The following is a 21112-nucleotide window of genomic DNA, read 5'->3' as shown; positions in this document are numbered from 1 at the left end:
GTTCAGTCATATTTTTATTTCCATTTGTTTCTGAGCCCAGTTCACTATCTATTTACAAGTGCTTTTAAATAACATAAATAGTTGGATTACTCATCCATTACCTGTCTAGGCATTATTTATTTGGATGATGGTTGTTCTCCATGTAGGTGATAATTTTAGCTGCTCTCCTTGAGGAAAGTCTTTATTAGATTTTTTGGTGGTTATTAAAATCATTATAATGTCATCTGAAAACAAGTCTTCTGTAGAAGGAGAAAATATATCTTCTTTTGAGACTCTGCATAAGACATCCTCTGTGACAATGGCAAGTATCTTCATGATCGGAACTCAGAGACTCTTGTATAATCTTACTATTTGTTAGAGAAGACATACTGTTGAAGGAGAGCCTTTAAAGCTACATTTTGCTTTTTATAATCAAATGGAATTTTTTCCCCATCATTAGTAAATATAAACACAAAAGAATCCTATGATCTTCACTTCTTTCATTTTGTCTCATGACTGAAGATGTGGTCTTCTATTGAAGAAAATTATTTGTGAAAGTCTTCCTGTTCCTACTAATAAAGAATTCTATAAAAGTTGATTCCAGTATCTGGGGAAGTAGAGAGCTGCTCCTCATTTGAGGATTTTAGGCAGATACCAGATGTTGTAAAGGAAATTCCTATTTAGGTATGAGTTGAACCAGAAGTCCTCTGAGGTTTTTTCATGGCATCTCATAGTACTGTAAAAATACTTGGAAGCCATATAGTTCAACCTGCACCTAAGGAGGAATCAGTTCTGTAAAAGTATGAACAGAAGCAAGGAAAAGGGTGTTGTCTGTAATAATTGAACCAAAGGAATCAAAACATCACATAGATATAGTCTTAGGAAGGAGTAAAATAGTAGATGAGGACCCCTATCTTCCATGATTCTGAGCATATATAGCATTGATCTGGAGCAGCTGAATCCATTTCCATGGCTTACCACTATTACAAACTCTCTAGAGACCTTAGAGTGAAGAGGACCAGGAATTTGGATCACTTAACATCTTGTAATAAGGACAGGCAGTTCACAAGACTTCAAGTTTCTAGCCTCACTTCATAATGGCAAGGAAAGGAACTTAACCAGCCAATCAGCTAACAAATATTCATTAAATATTTGCTTTTGTACTATACTAGACACCAGGGATACACAGACAAACACTGTCCTCATGGAATTTTTATTTCAGTGGAGATGATATATGTGTGTGTTTTATATGTGTGTGTGTGTGTGTGTGTGTGTGTGTGTATATATACACACACACACACACACATGACATACACAAGATAAAACCAAGGTAATTGGTGGAGACAGATTCTAGCAGTTGAGGAGATCAGGAAAAATGGCATGCAGAAGATTGTACTCAAGTTTAATTTTGAAGAAAATAAGTCTCTGAGGCAGAGGTGAGGAAGGAGTGCATTGGATAGCCAGTTCAAAGGCATGATCCAGGAGATGGAATATTATATGTGAGAAATAACAAGGCTGCCAAAAAGCTTAGACTGCAGAGTGTAAGAAGAGTTGTAATGTATAACAAGGATACAAAGATAGATTAGAAAAAGAATGGCAAATAAAAGTGGTGTTTTTTTTTTTTTTATGTTAAAGATAGTAAGGATCTACTGCAGTTTTATTGAGTTAAGGGAGTAACACGATCAGTTGTATACTTAGGCAATTCATCTTATGTCAGATGGGTGATGAATGGATTAGACTGGGGAAAGATTTGAGCCAGGAAAAAAATAACATACGTCTATAAGTACATAGAAAATAAATTCAAGGTAGTTGGTAGACAGCCTTTTTAAGAAGCTATTACAATCATCTAGAAAAGAGGTAATGAGAGCTCAGATGAGTAGAAAAAGGATTGAATACAGGAATGTGGAGACAGACATGAAAAGATTTAGCAATTAATTACGTATGTGGGTTAAGATTGAAGATAACATCAAAATTGCAAATAGTTGATTGGAAGTATGGTGGTGTCTTAGAAATAGGAAAATTGAGAAGGAGATAGATTTTAAGGAAAAGATAATAAAATCTATTGGAAATGTGTTGAATTTGAAATCTCTGTAGTAATAAATGCAGTTTGAAATGTCCAAAAAGGCAGTTGATAGTGTGATCACTAGTGATCTCTAATTTAGGTCCTACCTTTGGTTTCCAGAGGCTTAGGATCTCTAGTGGTTCTTATTAAGTGACTAAATGCCTTGCAATCTGATTTTTGATCCCTCTACTAAAACTACTGTCCAAAGTTTTTCCAGCAATCTCTCAGTTTCATTCTTAAGATATCTCTAAAAGATTATGGAAAGGACATCATACCTTGATTTTATTTAACAATAATAAAGTGTTAGTCATTGAGTCCACATACCCTAATCCACTTATTAATCAAGCTTTTATTAAAGATCTAATATTAGTGCTGAGCACTATAAAACTTATATAGCCTCTGTCTTTAAAGCGCTTACATTTTCTGAGAAGATATAGAACACCAGAAAGAGGTGACCCAAAAAAAAAAAGGTTTTTAATGTAAGCAATTATGGAGGATAGAAGAGGACTAGAGTAAGAGAGGCATAAAGGAGGTTAGAGAGCAAGATGTCCATGCTCACTAAGGCTTGGTCTCTAATGAATAATTGGATGGAATTATATAGTGGCAAAAGTTCTGACTTCAGAGTTATCAATTGAGATGTTTACTGTCATTTAATAACTGTTTGATTTTGGGCAAGACTTCAATTCCTTATTTGTATAACTAGGAGTTTGGACTCAGACCTGTGAGAGTCCTTTCCAAATCTATACCTATGATTCCATGATCTGAAACTAGCTAGATATGAGCATAATAATATGGTGAACATTTAGGAATTACTTTGTAATACAAAAATCTTAAAATTTTGATCAATTTTCTTTGTTCTTCAACTATCCCTTTAATCTACAATTAACAATTTAGCATCCTTTACAGAATAGAGTTCTTTTTAAACAAATCTGGAGAATTATCAGAAAAATATCAATTTTACCAAGTCCTGGACTGAATATCTGACTACAAGCTCAATATATGAACTGGGAAAACTGGAAAAAATAGTGACTTGTTTCCAACTTAATGTTAAAAAAATTAAATATACTGCAGTTACCATGTAGTTAAATACTTGCCTCCCTTTTAGAGCATTAGCACAAAATGAGATAAATTGTGTGAAACAGTCAAAGCAATTCTCTAATAAATTTAACCATCATGCTTATAATCTTTACATTCATTCATTCATTCTTTCCTCTTCTTCAGCACCCTACTAACTTCATTTACCCTTTTATTTAGCACAATGTAAATATTTTATTTCATATTTATTAATAAATTAAATATTTAGTTCAAATATGTGCCTCAAACATTTTTCTAATATTGCTCTGCCCTGGATTCTAAATAACAGTACATAGAAAATGTATTTATAAACATGATTTAATTTAACTGATTTCACTGCCTATTGGTTTTGAATTATCTATCCATTGAATGGGCAGTTAGGTGTCAAGAGTGAATAGAGTGCAAGTCCTGGAGTTAGGAAAACTTGTCTTCTTAAGTTCAGATCTGGCCAGACACTTATTAGCTGTGTGACCCTAGACAAGTCACTTAAACCTATTTGCCTCAGTTTCTTCATCTGTAAAGTAAGCTAGAGAAGGAAATTGCAAACCTTTGCAGTATCTTTGCTGTGAAAATCCCAAATGGGGTCATGAAGTATCAGACGCAACCAAAACTGAACAATAACTACAATAATTCATTGAAGGCTTAGTATTCATATCTTAAGGTCTTAAACACTATGTTTGATGAAATAAGGGGATGTTAATTGAAAATGAAATAGTATTTGATTTTATTATAATAACAAAATTTTACTCGATTTTTATAATTTATCAGATTCAAACTTTAATTAAAAAAAAAAATAAAAGTGAGCAACATTTTTATTAGAAAAGCCTACAGGATTCATGCATTAGTTTCTGAAACTTTATTTTGAGAAAACATGTGCACTTTAAATTATTGACAGCTTTCTCTTTATCCTTCATTGCCACAGGTCTTCATTACTTCAAAAATGTAGTATTGGTAGGATCTCTGCAGGATCGTTATGTTCCATATCATTCTGCCCGTATTGAGATGTGCAAAACAGCTTTAAAGGACAAACAGTCAGGTAATTGGAAAAATTGCCTTCTAGCACAAATAAAAAAATGTTTCAAGTTTATAACTTCAAAAATATCTTTTTTCCCTTAATTTCTTTTTCCTAATCTTTTTTCATGCCGTTTTCCCCCAGTGAATCCTTACCTTTATTTCCCATCCTTTCTCCACTATGGTCAGTGAAGGAATAGCACATTCCATCCCTTAATTTACCATCCTTTACTTGTTTTAGAAAAAATATTTTCTAATAAGATAGGAATTATTTCCATTAAGTGAGCTCTTTGACATATCACTCTGAACCACAGTTTCATCATCCATAAAATGGAAATATTGCTTATATTTCCTATCACCAAAATTATAAGTGTGCATAGAGGGTGAGCCAGGAGTGCCTGGGTGCACCTACAAATCTGATCCACACTGTATGCATGCATATGCTCACTGGATTCATGTGAGAAAGATGCTTTATAAACCATGCATTATTCTATAAATGAAAACTGTGTTATTTATTAAATTACCACTTTTCTTTCCCTCCTTTTTTCCCCTCTTAGGTTCTTTGAGCATTCATATTCTCTGTGGTGATTATAGCCTATATTAATAGATTTTCTTTCCTGTTCTGCCGTCATTTTTGTAATGATGGACAAAAATTACCTTTCTTTGTTCATAGGAGCAGTAGACTTGCTGACTTTGATTAATGGTTCTTTCTAGCTGTAGATCACATAATTCTAAAATAGTCATAAGATTCCCAGCTAAAAAAGATCTCAAAAAAAAATTCTAATTAAGTCCCTTAATTCTACAGATTAGAAACTTGAGGTTCAGAGAAATTTAATAATTTAAATAAACTTAGATAACTAATTAGTAACAGATTCTTTGTCCAAATTGTCAGTGAAATACCATCTGTCCAAGATTATTGGGAGACAGGGGGGATAGGGACAATCCGTTCCTATGATTTATATTTGGCATTTTTTCCTATACAATATTTTACATAAGGCTACATGACACACAAGGAAACTAGCTGTACTAAATGTGGGATTTGTGGCAAGAAGAGGGTAAAAGGGATTTGGTGACTCTATAGTTTTTATTGCTTTGATGGATCTAATGTGATATATTCAAACAATACAACCTCTTATCCATATTTACTCCCAATATTCCTTCCAGCTACTTTCTTTACATTGCTCTTAAAATTACATTTCTGCTACCACCTCTGTATTTTTGATACTGCATTTTTATTAATCATAAGGGCCATAAATAAATGGTTTTTATCCCCTCTTTACCTGTTAAGTTTATCTGTCAAAATAAAAACTGGTTAACAAAACTCATGGCCTTTATTTAAAATACAGTAATGAACCAGTGTTGAAAAAGCAAATGTCTTTGCTCCTAGGAAGTTCACATTTATAAATAGTAGCTACATTTACAGCTTAATAGCATCTCATTAACTAAAATTGCACAGGTCCAAAAAATTAGGCAATTTTGAAATAAAAAGAGAGAAAAGCATTTAAAAAGCCTTCTTCACAACAAAGACCTCTGTAAGTCCTGTGTATTTGGGAAGAGACAAACACATTGCTGTTCTGGCTATTACTTCATGAAAATAAGCTGAAAATGAAAGCTGTAAAAATATTTCTAAGAACTCCCCCCCTACTCATTCAACAGTGTGATTTGTTTTCTCTGAATGGCCCAAATTCAGAAGGAAAAACAAGCAGAAAAGTTCTATAATTATCATGTTAAATTTAACATACAATTTTAAAATTATATTTTATAGATAATAGCAGCCCAGTTTTATCACAATCCGTTTTTTTTGTTGTTGTTGTTGTTTATATATAGGAATTTCACAACTATTGGTGTTTTCTCATAATAAAAATAAATTTTTAAAAATTTAATGGACTTACGTGACCATACAACTAATATCATCAAATTATACAAGAAAATCATATTACTGGGGAGGAGATGGAGGGAAAGAGGGGAAAAGTTGGAACAGAAGTTTTTGCAAGGGTCAATGTTGAAAAATTACCCATGCATACATTTTATCAATAAGAAGCTATAATTTTTTTTAAAAATCATGTTATTAACTGAAAAAAAATAGCACTTGATTTAGGCTTTATTTTCATTAAACCAAAAAATTTGCTAAGATTTGATAAGTGACAGTTTTACATTGCAAATATTATAATACAACTGAGAAAATGCCATGAATATATTTTTTCCTAATAAAATCCTAACAAAAATACTAGAATCTTAATATTAAAATGAAATGTAATTGGGCATGGTAAATTTTAACATGGTCATTATTATATGTACAGAATAAAAATATATTTAGATTATTCAGGCTTATTGAATTTTACATAACTTGAAAGTACTTTCATTTTTCTTTTCACTTGTAGGACCAATTTATGCTGAAATGATCCAGAACCTCCTTCTCCCAGTTCTGCAAAGCAAGGACTGTAATTTGATTCGATACAATGTCATCAATGCATTGCCCAATACAGCTGATTCACTTATTGGGAGAGCTGCACATATTGCTGTTCTTGATTCAGAAATATTTTTAGAAAAATTTTTTCTAGTGGCTGCTCTAAAATATTTCCAGTAGCATAAAAGCATTGTTAGAGACTTGGCAATTACCTCATTCATCAGTGAATCAAATAATGTGTGGTATTAAACTGTAGCTGCCACTGAGTGTCAAGAAATATTTATACTTTTTATATGGAAGATAATTTATATCATCCATGTGTAGAGCTTTTTAAATATCAATTTTACTTTTTAGGTAATGTGGCTGTGCAATATTTTTTTAATTTTATTCTTTTTACTTTTCTATTATGTTTTCTTATATTTTTGGTACTTGATTATTCCGAGTGAAGATTTAAGCACAGTATGTATATTTGGTTGTTTATTATTGGCTTTCCATCTGCAAGAGTTCTTACATATGCCTAGGTATTATTACTAGAATCACTTTGGTTTTTAAATTCTAACATTGAGGTATTATGCAGTCAATTATGTTGAATCTTATAATTTTAGAATGTTTTAACTGGAAATACAATTATGGCTGCTAAAATATATATTTTGAAAACTCTCTATAGATCTGAAATTGCTCATTATTATGAGTATCCCATTTAGTTTCAACTCAGACATCCATAGAATCTTAAAGGGTTTTTTTTTTTTTACAAAAATCATTGTTGTCATTATTCTTAAACATTTGCCACATCTGTACAATTGTATTTTTACATTTGATCCCAAAAACATATTGTTTCACATATTTACTTTTATTACTGGAACTTTTCATGTTCAGAAGCTAGCAGTATATAGTTTTTGAATGTTTAAATGATTGCAACCTTGATTTTGGAATTTTGCTAAATTTGGTAATGTTGCTTGTATTCCCTGAATACGTTTCTTTAAATTAACTTTTTTCATGAACTTCCTTATATGTACATAAAATTCCTAAATGTTAAATTTTCTGCAATACTTTTATGAAGTTAGATAATTTTTAAATATTGTTCAAAGATTTTATTGAAATACAAAATATTGTAAATAAAATAACTCATCTTGAAACAGAACAAAGTTATTAACTTTACATGTTTGGTGATGATACAGATACAAGTGTTTTTGATAATATGAAAATGTTTAAAGGTCTTTTGACTTTTTAATGGTGCTGAGAAGCATAATAAGTTCAGTATTTTTCATTTCCCTTTTTTCATGTTTAAACAATAATGCACTAAAGTGGATAGGAAGTTCACTAATTGTGACACAATTTTTAAAGGCTAATTTGTTGTACAATTAATGCATGTTTATTTTTAGCATTATGTTACTTCATCTGGCATTAATAAAATTAATCTATGACTCTATTAGGAGCAGTTAAAATAACTGAAATCTCTTGCTAATTTTCATAATGTAAGGAGCAAATATGTATGTATGCCATTTAAAAGCAAGATCAAGTAATTCTCTAGTTTAGCATGATTTTATAACACATAACCTATGTAAAAGTTTTTTCCCTTGATTTTCTAAGTTATTGGAGCATGGAATCACTGAAAGATACCTTAATGATCCTGCTAAATAGCATTCTACTTTTTAAGATATATTTGAGAAATTCATCAATTAACTAAACAGTTAAGGTTCTTAGTACATGTTATGTTCATAATATTTTCACAATGAAGATTAGTTTTTCATTTTCATACTGCCTCAATCCTGAGTTTGGAGTAATGGTTTGCTAAATTTAAATATGGCCCTAGTTATAATTGACCCTTTAACTCTTGAAAAAACTTAATTTTTTCTCATTTTGTCCAAAGATAATCAAAGTAGATTATCAATTTTTTTTCTATTTTTAACATTTTTCTTTCAATTTATGGACCTATCTATAAAATAATCTTTGTTTTAAAATGTATTTGGTCTTCAGGACCTGAGGATGAACATATTTACCCTTTGTTGAGCCTAGAAATCAGTGAAATAACCCCTAGATTTAGCTCAAAAAAACTCCTCATCTATATAAAACATAATATTCTTAAAGAACTCTCAATGATGTTTTTAATGACTATGGAAAATAGGAAGAAAGCAAGAGCTTTTATACCTAATATGATCCTATTTGTCTTAGAGTTATTTGGAGATAAATGAAGTGTGATTTAGTGGGCTTTTATCATCATAGGTTCTAAGTTGAAAAATTCACTCTTCTATTTAATACTTCTGTGACCTTGAATGGGCTAATTAAGGAAATTGAGGCCCAGAGAAATCTCTTTTTAAATAAGAGAATTGAATTAGATGACATCTTAGAAACATTCTATTTCTAATTCTATGATCAAATGAATACAGTATTTCCCCCCAAAAATGTAAAAACGTTGAGTGACATCCAAAGTTCAACAGCAGATTGGTAGTTCTATGTGTCAGAAAGTGGTTATAGAGAATAGTTAGGTTCTGACTTTTTTTTCTTATTTTCTTAGCCAAGTCATATAGGGAGACCTATAAATAGAAAATTTTTCCTAGGACAAACTCTCAAATTCACTCTTAGTTGAAGAAAAGGTGGGTAGGAGATAGGAACTTAGGTTCAAGGTCACTACATGGCACCATAGCAAAGGGGGGTAGGGGAGATGTACACCCACACACATGCTGTCTTGCTGGCTTCCTATATTAAATTATTATATGGGAACATAGAAATTACAACATAGGAAGCATCTTTTGATGCTGATCTCTTTAAGGACCCAAAATTTGGTGTAATCCCTGCAGGGAGAGGCCCAGACACACATCTGGGAGCTATCCCATGCTCCCGCCATGTGCTCCTGGAACCCGACTTGTTTCTGGCTTGTCCGGGATTTAAAACCAAAAGACTCGAGCCTTCTCATTGGATAGACTAACAGGATGTAACCATCTTTGACCAAAGATCACCAGTGCTGGCTGCTTCCCATAGGTCATGTCACTTCCTGCAACTTCCTATATCTCAAGTTCAAAGTCCATTCTGCCAGAGAGTAAATGACCTCCCTCCAAGGTCCAAAGTTCTGGGAACAGGGATCATGTGACAATATTGAGAAATATTTCATCCAATCAGTCCCATTCAATCTTATTGACCTTCACAAGAGATATCTTATTGAAATTAAGGACCAGGTCTTTTTTGTATCCCCCATAATACCAGTGCTTTGCATATTGTAAGCACTCAACAAATATTCCTTGATTGCTAAAATATATGTTGATAATTCCATGGTCTCTAGTGTTAGTATCTGGAAATTGATGAAGTACTAACATAACTTCTAAAGATAGTTTCAAAATATAAGAAGGAATAGAAATTAATTGGGCATCTAAATATAGCCAACACTGACAGAACAAAAAAGCATATAAGCAAGTTATATATTGCCTTCCTAGCCCTCTTTCCTTACTCCTAGATTTCTAAATTATGCTCTCTCATTTTGGAACTTCTCTAAGGGATTGGGATTTCTTCACCTTGAAACACCTCAACCATCTTTTTAGACTTTTCAACATGGAACATCCACTTGTACCTCCTTTTCATTAATGAGCTGCTTTTCTTTTTTCATTCCCCTCTTTGGTCCTGACATCTAGACTTCAAAATCATTCTTCTGTACAGAAAAACCTTTTCTCTGGCTTTGTTTTTCAGCTCTATTCTGTATCTTTCCCCATCCAAATGTAAATTCCTTAAGGGCTAAGACTGCCTTTTTGCTTTTATTTGTATGCCCAGTGCCTAGCACATAGTAAGTGCTTTACAAGTGCTTATTTCCTTCCTTCTTTGAGGGAGTCTGAAGCAGGGAAGGCAAATGGCAAGTGGTATATTTATGTTTTCTTTAAGTTTTAGATTTGTGTCAGAAATGCCAGGGAAAGAACAGCTCTATTCTTCCTTTCCTGAGTTGAAAGTGCTTTGCACATAATCCAGAAGAAAGTAAAAACTTAATGAATGAATAGCAAAGTTAGCTAATAGTGAGATTCATTGTGTGTGATCTGAACTACAGGCTGCCTTGATTAGACTTAAGAGGTGGATGTTGAGTTTTTTGTTTTTGTTTCTGTTTTTGAAAAGATAAAACTATAAAAACAAGGTTAACAATACAGTGACTAGAGCATTAGACTTGTAGTAAGGAAAGCCTGAATTTAAAACCTGGCTCAAATATACAACCTATGTTGGTTGACTGGACAAAATCATTTAATCATTTTCAGCCTCAATTTCCTTATTATAAAATGGGGATAATTGTAATGTTCTCCTCTCTAAAATATATTGTTCTCTGAGAGCAGATTTCTTGGGGGCTTCTGGAGGCAGCCTTCCTTTCAGTTAAGTATAATAATCACCTCAAATTCAGCCAGGAGTTAAAGTCCAGATCCTTTATTTTTTTCCTTCAAAATAGCCCGGTTAGCTTTCTTGGAGGCCTCTCTCTCCTTGGTTCCAAGAGCTCTTGCTGCTAGTCCTTTGTCTTTTCCAGCTTCAGCCTCTAGCTCCCTCTGAATCCAAAGCCAGCACAAAGGTGGAAGTTGGAATGAATCTTGACTCCCCCTCCAAGAGTGAGCTTGTGGGTTTCTGACTTGTGAATCTCCTGGAGTCTCTAGTGGGCTTCTCCTTATATATCCTCTCTTAAAGGTATGAACTCTAATGTGTGAACTAAGTACATAAGCATTGTCTCTATCAATTCCAGTGACTTAGCACCTTGTTTCAAGTTCTGGCCCATAACATCTCCCGCTTTCTTTTGATTTAGAACATAGTTGGTCATGACCTCCCTGACTTCTCAAGGAGGTGAGAACCCCAAAGAAGAAGGTGTGAACACCTTCCCTGACTGCTCAAAAAGAGTGAAAACACCATAAAAAGGAGTTGATCGTGCCCTCCCTGACATCTCAGGAAGGGAGATGAAAACGCCAAAGGAAATGGGCCCAGCAACAAAAGAGAGAAAATCCATTTTCAAATAATTGTAAATAATATAAAATACTTGGAAGTCTACCTGCCAAGACACAACCAGGAACTATATGAAGACAATTACAAAGCACTTTTCACACAAATAAAATCTGATCTAAACAATTGGAAAAATATTAATTGCTCATGGGTAAACTGAGAAGATATATTAAAAATGACAACACCTAAATTGTTCATTTACTTAATTCAGTGCCATACCAATCAAACTACTGAAAAATTGTTTTATGAACTTAGGAAAAATAATAAAATTCATCTAGAAGAAAAGATCAGAATACCATGACATTAATGGAGGGAAAATACAAACGAAGGTGACCTAGTAATACCAGATCTCAAAATATATTATAAAAGCACCAGTCATCAACACAATCTGGCTCTAAAAAATATAGTGGATTAGTGAACTAGATTAGGTTTACAAGACACAGCAGTAAATGACCATAGTAACCTGGTGTTTGATAAACCACAAAATCCAGCCTTTGGGAGAAGAACTCACTATTTGACCAAAAAAAGTGCTGGGGAAAACTGAAAAACAACAAAGCACAAATGAGGTATAGACCACATCTCATACCATATACCAACATAAAGGGTGGCATCTAAAAAAATTAGAAGAGGAAGGAATAGTCTGTCAGATTTATGGAAAAGGGACCAAACAAGACAGAGAATTACAAAATGTAAAATAGATAATTTTTAAATTTTTTCAATAGCATTTTTCCTAAATACTTGTAAAGATAATTTTTGACATTCATCTTTTTAATTAAAGTTTTTAGTTTTCAAAACATAAGCATGGGCAATTTTTCAACACCCTAGCAAAACCTTGTGTTCCAAATTTTTCTACCTCCTCTTTTACCTCCCTTCTCCCCAAGACAGCAAGCAATTTAAGAAAGGTTAAATATATGCAATTAATATTTGTCATGTTGTACAAGAAAAATCAGACCAAAAGGGAAAAAACAATGAGAAAAAAAATAAACAAAAAAGTGAAAATACTATGCTTCAATCTATATTTAGTTTCCATAGTTCTCTCTCTGGATGCAGATGGTAATTAACTCATTGTTAAGAAGAACCAAGTCCATCACAGTTGATCACTACATAATTCTTTTACTATGTATAATGTTTTTCTGGTACTGCTCACTTCACTCAGCATCCATTCGTGTAAGTCTTTCCAGGCTCTTCTGAAATCAACCAATAATAATTTCATTACATTCATATACCATAACTGACTCAGCCATTCCCCAACAGGTAGACATCCACTCAGTTTTCAGATACTTGCTACTACAAAAAGGGATGCTACAAAATTTTTTGCACATATGGGTCTTTTACCCCCTTCTATGATCTCTTTGGAATATAGACTCAGTAGAGACACTGTTTTTTATAGCTCTTTGGACATAGTTCCACATTGCTCTCCAGAATAGTTGGATCACTTCACAACTTCACCAATAATGTATTAATGTCCTGGTTTTCCCACATTCCCTCCAACAATCTGAGAGGTGGGAAGTAGTATCTTAGAATTATCTTTAATTTACACTTCTCTAACCAATAATGATTTAGAGCATATTTTATATGACTAGAAATGGTTTTAATTTCTTCATTGAAAAATTGTTCATATTCTTTAACCATTTATTGAGTGGGAAATGCCTTGTATTTTTATAAATTTGGGTCAATTCTCTATATATTTTAGAAATGAGACCTTTATATAAGTAACACTGGTAGTAAAAAAATTTTTTTCCGTTTTCTGCTTCCTTTTAAACTTGACTGCATTCGTTTTGTTTGTGCCAAAACTTTAATTTGATGTAATCCAAATTATCCATTTTGAATTTTGTAATGTTCTCTAGTTCTTTTTTGACCATAAATTCCTTCCTTCTCCAAACATCTGACAGAGTATTCCTTAGTTTCCTAATGTGTTTATAGTATCACCTTTTATATGTCGATCATAACTCATTTTGACTTTATCTTATTATTGACCTTATCATGTTAGATAGTTTTCCCATAAATTTCCGTCAAATAGTTCTTATCCCAAAAGCCAAGTCTTTGGGTTTATCAAATACTTTATTACAGTTACTGACTATTGTGTCTTTTGTACCTAACCTACTCCATCGACCCACTACTCTTCCTTAGCTAGTACCAAATGGTTTTGATGACTGCTGCTTTGTAATAGTACTTAAGTACTTATATTGAATTGGAAGCTGCGGAGGAGATTCACAAATGGCCTTGTGTCAGGCTGCACATCAGTCCCGCTGCTTCCATCCAAAAGCTATAATTTTCCTATGGCCAAAGTCGCATGCACGGCTTAGTTTGGGGTCCATTTTTTGAAAGATACTGGACGTGAGCACGCCACAAAAAAGCTTTCCTGCAGCTTGAAGGAGCTTCCCAGACGCACTCCAGGTTTTCCAAGATCCCCGCCAGGGAGGTAGGCGGGTAGTCGGAGGCTCCAGGAGTAGAGAGGTCAATAGAACGGAGGCGTGGCTACGCGTCCTAGGGGCGTGGTTATAGGAGGAGGGGCTACGCGTCCTAGGGGGCGTGATCATAGGACGAGGGGGAGATACGGTTTCCGGCTCCACCCACGCGCTGCTAGCTATCGCCTCTTGGCGGAGGGGGAACGGCCTACTGGCCGCCGGGCCAAAGAAAGTGACTGCTGGAGGTTGGGAGGTGGCCTTCGCGCGACTTTGCCATGGCCACTGTGCTCGCACGACTGTTCTCTCTGGGTCCTTATTCTAGCGCTGCGTGGACCCCGGTGATAACAAGTAAGGAACATTCTAAACGCTTCCTCCGTCCTACCCTCCTCCCCTCGGACTGAGAGCGGTTTGCGGCCATGCCAGGGGTGGGAGCGCGGTGGGAGCCGCTAGACTCTTGTCGGTCACGGTATGTGAGGGGCGTCTTGGGCTTGAGCCTCTCGATGCGCCTTTGCGCATGCGTACGTAAAACCTACTCATTCCCCGTTTTCCGTCCTCCAGCTTCCCCAGCGTTTGGTGCTCCGAGCTGTTTTGCTCTCTTTCTGGGCCCCCGAATTCTAACTGGCTCTTACTTCTTTCTATTCTCGGTTCTTTTCCCTTCGGTTGCTGGCTGAACCTGGGCCTGACGACAGTGCCTCCGTCGAGGGAGGGAGTCCACAGCGCACGCAGACCTGCGCCCTTTGGCCCCCTCCCTACCCTTGTACCCCGTGAAACTTCCCCTTAGGAAGAGCTTCCCGATCGGAGTAAAAAGCAGTTATTTATTTTTTTTTTTTAATTGTTCAGTGGTTCAGCATTGCTTGGCACATAGTAGGTGCTTTTATTTAATAGTAGGTGCATTTATTAATGTAGATTGACTGCGTAGGAACGTGCTATTTCCGAGGCAACTCATTCGTATATCTCTAGGACATTTTTCTGTTGTCAAGCGTCATGAGACACTTTTTTTTATTACTTTTTCTTCTGTTTTCTTTCCACGTGATAAATCTTCGACGATTTGGAAGACATATTCTCTTGTCTTTTTTGTCTCCAGGTTAAACATCCTTAGTTCCTTCATTATCCTCAGATTTCATGGCCTTAAGGCCGTTTAACATCATTTTCCTTCTCCCTCAGACACTGTCCACTTGATCAGTGTCCTGCCTAAAATATAGTGCCCAGAAATGAATACAATACTCCAGGTGTAGTATGAGGAATAAAGTGTAGTGAGATGATCACCATACTATTCCAAGAGACTTTGCTTCCCTTGATGCTATCTAAAAATTTTAAGGTTTTTTTTTTTTTGGCTGTCACATGACTTATTTAGTCACTAGGCAGGCATCTCACATGGGCATAGGAAAATTAAAAATCACATTCAATCCCGCTCTCAGAAAACCTGAGGACTGGGGTATGTATATACGTACACATGCACAAGTTAGAATGTAATAAATACACAGGAGAGGTCAAAGATGAATGAGAGAAAAGGGAAGGTATCACTTTTACCAATTATTAAATGAATTTCCAGGAACAGAAATGTGGAGACCCAAGAAAAGTTAGCTGTCTAGTTTAAAAGAGAGTAATGTTTTAAAAAAAAAAAAAAAGTTGGAAAGAAAAGTAAATTGGAACCTTTTCCTGAATGACTTTGAATGCCAAAAGGATACAATAATATTGCATCTTGTAGATAGTGGGGAAGCCATCAAGATCTTGGAATGATGTAATAACATGATCAAATCTGCATGTTAGAAAGATTTACATTAGAAGTAGTATAAGGTTGTATTGGAGAGGAAAGAGATGATGCAGAAAGACCAATTAGGGAAGCTAATGTGTCCTTAAAAGAAATAATGAAGCCCACAATTAAGGTGTCAGTAGAAATAGGAAGGTGTAGTAAACTTTATATTATTTGATGTTATAGTTGTTATTTGATATTATAGTTATAATGATAGTACTCCATTGTGGAGTCAGCCTAAGTGAACTTAATGCTCATAAAAGTATATAAGCAAAGACAGAACATTTTGTGCTTTTCTGCTGTTAACTCTGGGTTAGGCACTTAAGAGATTTTTGACTGGATGAAACTCTTAACCCCAAGAGGAGGAAATTTCCTCTGCTCATCCAAACCTAGTCCTCCAAAAGTTCTCTACCACATTTGGGGCTTATCAGGAATGCTTCCTCCCATCCAGAATCAATTACTTTTTCCTACAAAGCGTATCATTTTGCCTTTGTATACAAGGGGTATATCATTTTGCCACCTCACTGTTTCCTCCCCACACATTTCCCTCACTCTGGAGTTTCTTACATCTGTTGGGACAAATGTCTGTTTATATTGCAAGAGAGAGAGTAGGCACCAGTTGACCTCTCCACATGTGTGTGTGCTTGCTTGCTTGCTTGAATCAATACATCATAAAGCTTGATTTATATCAGCTTTCTTTCTTGATTTGGTTAAAAAATTACTCATTCTAGATTTTTACTATAACCTGAGCCATGAGTCCAAATAAAACAAAAGCAGTTAAAAAAATTTTTTTAAATATTTTTAACATCTTTTTAAAATTTTTTTCCCTGAGGCATTTGGGGTTAAGTGACTTGCCCAGAGTCACACAGCTAGGATGTGTTAAGTATCTGAGACTAGATTTGAATTCAGGTCCTCTTGTCCTTTGGGGCTGGTGATCTATCCACTGCACCACCTAGCTGCCCCTTTTTTTAATATTTCAAGTTTTAATTTCTCTCCTGTCAGCCACTGCCCCACCCATTGAGAAGGCAAACAATGTGATATATGAAGTCATGCAAATTATTTCCATATTAGCCACATTGCCAAGGGGAAAAAAGGCAAGAAAAATAAAGTGAAAAAAAATAGTACTTCATTCAGCACTTAGTTTATCACTTATCTCTTTATGGGATTGAATAGCACTTTTCATCAAAGTAGCTGTCTTTCACAATTGATCTTAGTTACAAGATGGTGTTACAGTGTAAAATGTTTTCCTGGTTCTCTTCCCCTGGCTTTACATCAGTTTATGTTTGTCTTCCAAGATTTTTTGGAATCTTATTTCCTACAGCTTAATAGCATTCCATCACTATTATATACCACAATTTGTTTAGCCATTCCTTAACTCATAGGATCCCGTCAATTTCCAGTGTTAAGCAAAGGCAGTGGAACAAATACAGAAAACCAAGTGGATTTGGCGAGTGATTAAATATTAAGGTATCTTAGGCAGGTAGAATGTAATGTACTTGAAGGTGGTAATCACTTTATTGTCTTTGTATTCTAACTACTTGGGACTATTCTATTCTTTTTACTTAGTTGTTAATGTTTATTGAATTGCTTTACATTGAATTGAATTGTCCTTTGACTCAAGATTTGATCCTAAGTGAGTAGATACATGCATAGTGAGAGAAATTGCAGGAATGACAAAGATTAATTTCATTTTTTATGTACTGCACTAGAAGTACCAACATTAGATGCATATTAGGGTTGTCAAAGTTATAGATATTTGGGAGTCATTCACATAGAATAATTGAAAATGAGAACAGGATAGTGGGAGAGATGGCGTTGGTAAGGAAGTGAAAGTACAAAAGAGAATAAGGCTGGGAGGTGTCTATTGGTGGAAGAGGCCAAAAAGTAAGAGCAAGAGAAAGATGAACCAATCTAAGAGGCTCCAGACAAGTGATCGGGAAAGTTTTACAAGAATCCAGATAGATTGGTGACATGAAAAGGTTTTTGAGGAGAAATACTGAAGAAAAGCCCAAGAGAATGAGTTGAGAAAAGGCCATTGTGATTTAAAATGGGTCTTATTCACTTAACATTTTGCTTGTCTGACATTTTGTTCAGTATTCATTAGCTTTGGAGAAATACTCAGGAAATTTAGTTTTAGAAAGTCTGTCTATTGTACTTTTGTAATTGAGCATCTTTTCAAACTCATGCTCAAGGACTTTTTTTGATTATCACATAAGTGATGAGACATGGTGAAGCTATATAACATGTAAATGAATATACATACCAGACACCTCAGATATCTTTTAAAAAGTTTTATCAAACCTAGATAGAATTACTGGTAATTCTCATTGTTCTCACAGTGATAAATATAGCCATTTAGATAGATACTTGTTTAATTTTTCATTTCAAAGTGAATTAATGCACAAAAAACAAAACAAAACAAATTTAGTTAGTATGAAATGCAGAAAACCAATTAGCCAGGACATTAAATGTGAAATCTATTTCAAGCACTCAAATTTTTTTTATGTATGTCTTATACTAAACTAATATGACTTAGCAGATAAGATATTTGAGTGTTTCATAAAGCTATGATAAGTTGCATTTTAGACAGATTTTTGCGGTAAATGATCTTTTCTTGCTAAATTGAGATTTGACTTCATAAAAAGTCAACTTATTTTTAGGGTCAGATAAATATTGATGTAAAACATAAGACTTGGACTGAAAACTTTGCATGAATGTGAATAGTTTATAGTCACACTTATAGTTTTATCAAAGAAAGTATTGATTAATGATAATGCTTATCTATAATACCTTATGATTTTCACAGCATTTTTCTAGTTTAGTGGAAAGATGTTGGATATAGAATCAAAGAATCTTAATTCAAATTGTGACTCTGCCACATTTTTATATGACTGTGCAGACCTCAATTTCCTCACCTGTAAAATAAAGGTTTTAGATCAAATGAATTCCAAAATCCCTTGTAGATCTGAATAGTATATAAATGAGAATGCTTAAGCTCAAGAGTTAAAGTGACAGCAACCAGTTCTGTCTCTACACATGAGGATGGACCATACAGAGAGAGAGGAATTATTTGTTTGTTTGTTTATTGAGAAGTAGTTTATTAAAAGTCAAGCACCATTCTAAGAGGAGGAAACAAGTAGCATAAATACACAAAGTCACTAGAAAGCTGGAAGGAGACATAGAGGAAAAAAGTATCTGGAAGAGTTGAGGGATAAAATGAAGATTTCTGAAAGACAAGGATTTCTGAGAAAATCTAGGCTTAAATGAGGTGAAACATGACTAAGAAGCATTCTAAACTGGCATTTTCAGAGAGAAAGTCGCCAATGGGGAGAGGAGAGTTCTAGAGAAAGTGCAGTTGTGAAATATTCAAAAGACTGCTTTTAAGTATTTTATTTAAGTATATTTTAAGTATTTTCCTACTTTGCAAGTTTATGAATAAAATATTCCATTGCTTGAAGAGATTATACTGCTTATGATTATTTTTATTATTTTTAACTTAGCTTTGTAGTTCCTGTGTTACTACTAGCTATGTGTGTGTGTGTGTGTGTGTGTGTGTGTATATATATATATATCTTCACATGTGTTATTTTTTTACATCACAAAATTTCTACCAGTTGATAAATGTCTTAATGTGATGCATTTGATATGAACATGTAGACTAAAGAAACATTATCCTATACTTTTATCTTTTATAATTTTGTCAATTAAACTATCTAAGGTGTATGAGTTCTTGTAGGTTTGGGAGAGTATGTAATCTTTGGCAGAGTATATAACCTCCATGTAGTAGTCATTGTTTTATATAATCGGCAAAACTGTGAACATAATTTCTGGAGCAAAAGTGATGAGGTATGGATTGTGGCAGGAATATGGGTTGGTCTCCTAGTTCTCCAAAACACCAGTTTGGGCGGGTTCGCTGTGAGAAACGCTACACAAAAGGCTGTGATAAGAAAAGGCACTTTATTAAAGAGAGAAAGACACTAAGATGTTCTCTTAGTGGGCAATGTCAAAGAATTGCAAAGAGACATTTTCTCAGGGCTTACTTATATACAGAAACAAAACAATTTGGGCTTTGCATCCGAAAGGAACATACTTGAGATAGGGTGTGGGACAAGCTAATTGTACAATATTTCAGAGTCTGATTCTTTTTGTACAGCAAAATAACGTTTTGGTCATGTATACTTATTGTGTATCTAATTTATATTTTAATATTTAATTTAATTTAATTTAACATCTACTGGTCATCCTGCCATCTAGGGGAGGGGATGGGGGGGGGGAGGGGGTAAGAGGTGAAAAATTGGAACAAGAGGTTTGGCAATTGTTAATGCTGTAAAGTTACCCATGCATATATCCTGTAAATAAAGGGCTATTAAATAAAAATTAAAAAAAAGAGAGAGATAGGGTGTGGGAAAAGAATCTTTCCTAGGGAATGTAGATTTTGCATCCAAAAGGTGCATAATGTGTGGGAATAAAGTCTTTCCCAGGGAAGGTGCATAATGTATGGGAAGAGAGTCTTTCCCAGGGAATGCAGATGCTCTTCTGGAGGCTGTATTGTCCTCATCAAAAGGAGAGGATTTGAGGAAGGAGAAAGTTTTATCTATCAACTACTGTGCTGGCCCTTTTGTGACTGCTGGCACGCTTCATAGTCCTTTAGACATCAGAACCCCTTTAATCCAAAACTAAGAGGCTTGAGGGGACTACTTGGGGAAGGAGCCATTTATTTTCCACTACCTTTTTTTTTTCCCTTTTCTTATTTTCCTCTCCATTTCTCATCTCCCTTCTTTGGAGTGCCTGCTGTTTAGAACCTGCCTTTTCTAGTGCAAAGTGGTCAAACTGTACCTGTAAAATTTGGGAACCAGATTAAAATGTTTTAACAAAATAAACAAAAATACAGTATAACATAGTTTGTGATTTTCCTAGTCAATATGAGATAGAATTTTATTTGATACTTTGATATTAACTTTTTCTATTTTGTGGAACCTTTTGGCAGTCTGATGAATTAAATCTATTCACCCGTCTCAGAATGTTTTTAACACATTTAACATTTCACACACACACACACACACACACACACACACACACAAAGGAAATGAAATATATAAGAATAAAATTATTTTTAAAAATCATATTTTTAAAATTCATAGACCCCAGATTAAGAACCCCTCATCTTAAAGGGAAGAAAGTATGAAAGGGGAGTTCCTGACTATGGGAACATTTTTCCAGCCCAAGACAACTTAGAAAGTTGGAAGGAGGTCTGTGACAATCAGAGTGGGAACTGGCCTGAAGTGCAGGCAGCAGCAAGACCAGTGATTGACCTTGGAAGCAACTGCCATAGTAGCAGAAGTAATTTCAGGAACTCTCAGCTCAAAGATAATAAGTGGATTGAATAACTAGTCAAAACAGGTGACATTGTGCTTAAGATCAAGAATTATTTGGCAACTCCATTGAAGTTCCCAGTTGAGATTCCAGAG

General features: G+C 34.5%; 2 protein-coding genes across 7 annotated transcripts in view; both read left to right on the top strand.

The window, feature by feature from the left end:
• Nucleotides 1-7581, top strand: part of FAM135A (family with sequence similarity 135 member A) — a 116467-nt gene extending 108886 nt beyond the window's left edge. For all 6 annotated transcript variants that reach the window (XM_031964670.1, XM_031964666.1, XM_031964669.1 and 3 more), the window contains 2 exons: nt 4038-4151; nt 6508-7581. In XM_031964670.1, the coding sequence (XP_031820530.1) occupies nt 4038-4151; nt 6508-6713 (320 nt within the window). In that variant the 3' untranslated portion in view covers nt 6714-7581. The remainder of the gene's footprint in view (nt 1-4037; nt 4152-6507) is intronic.
• Nucleotides 7582-14014: 6433 nt separating this feature from the next.
• The window catches only part of SDHAF4 (succinate dehydrogenase complex assembly factor 4), a 29595-nt gene continuing 22497 nt past the window's right edge, over nt 14015-21112 (top strand). The window contains exon 1 of the mRNA XM_003769196.3: nt 14015-14239. Within this exon, the coding sequence (XP_003769244.1) occupies nt 14167-14239 (73 nt within the window). The 5' untranslated portion in view covers nt 14015-14166. The remainder of the gene's footprint in view (nt 14240-21112) is intronic.

This window comes from Sarcophilus harrisii, chromosome 4 (genome assembly GCF_902635505.1).
Source record: "Sarcophilus harrisii chromosome 4, mSarHar1.11, whole genome shotgun sequence".
In the NCBI taxonomy this organism is placed as follows: domain Eukaryota; kingdom Metazoa; phylum Chordata; class Mammalia; order Dasyuromorphia; family Dasyuridae; genus Sarcophilus; species Sarcophilus harrisii.
Note: the sequence above shows the minus strand (reverse complement) of the source record. Positions and strands in the feature narration are given on the sequence as shown.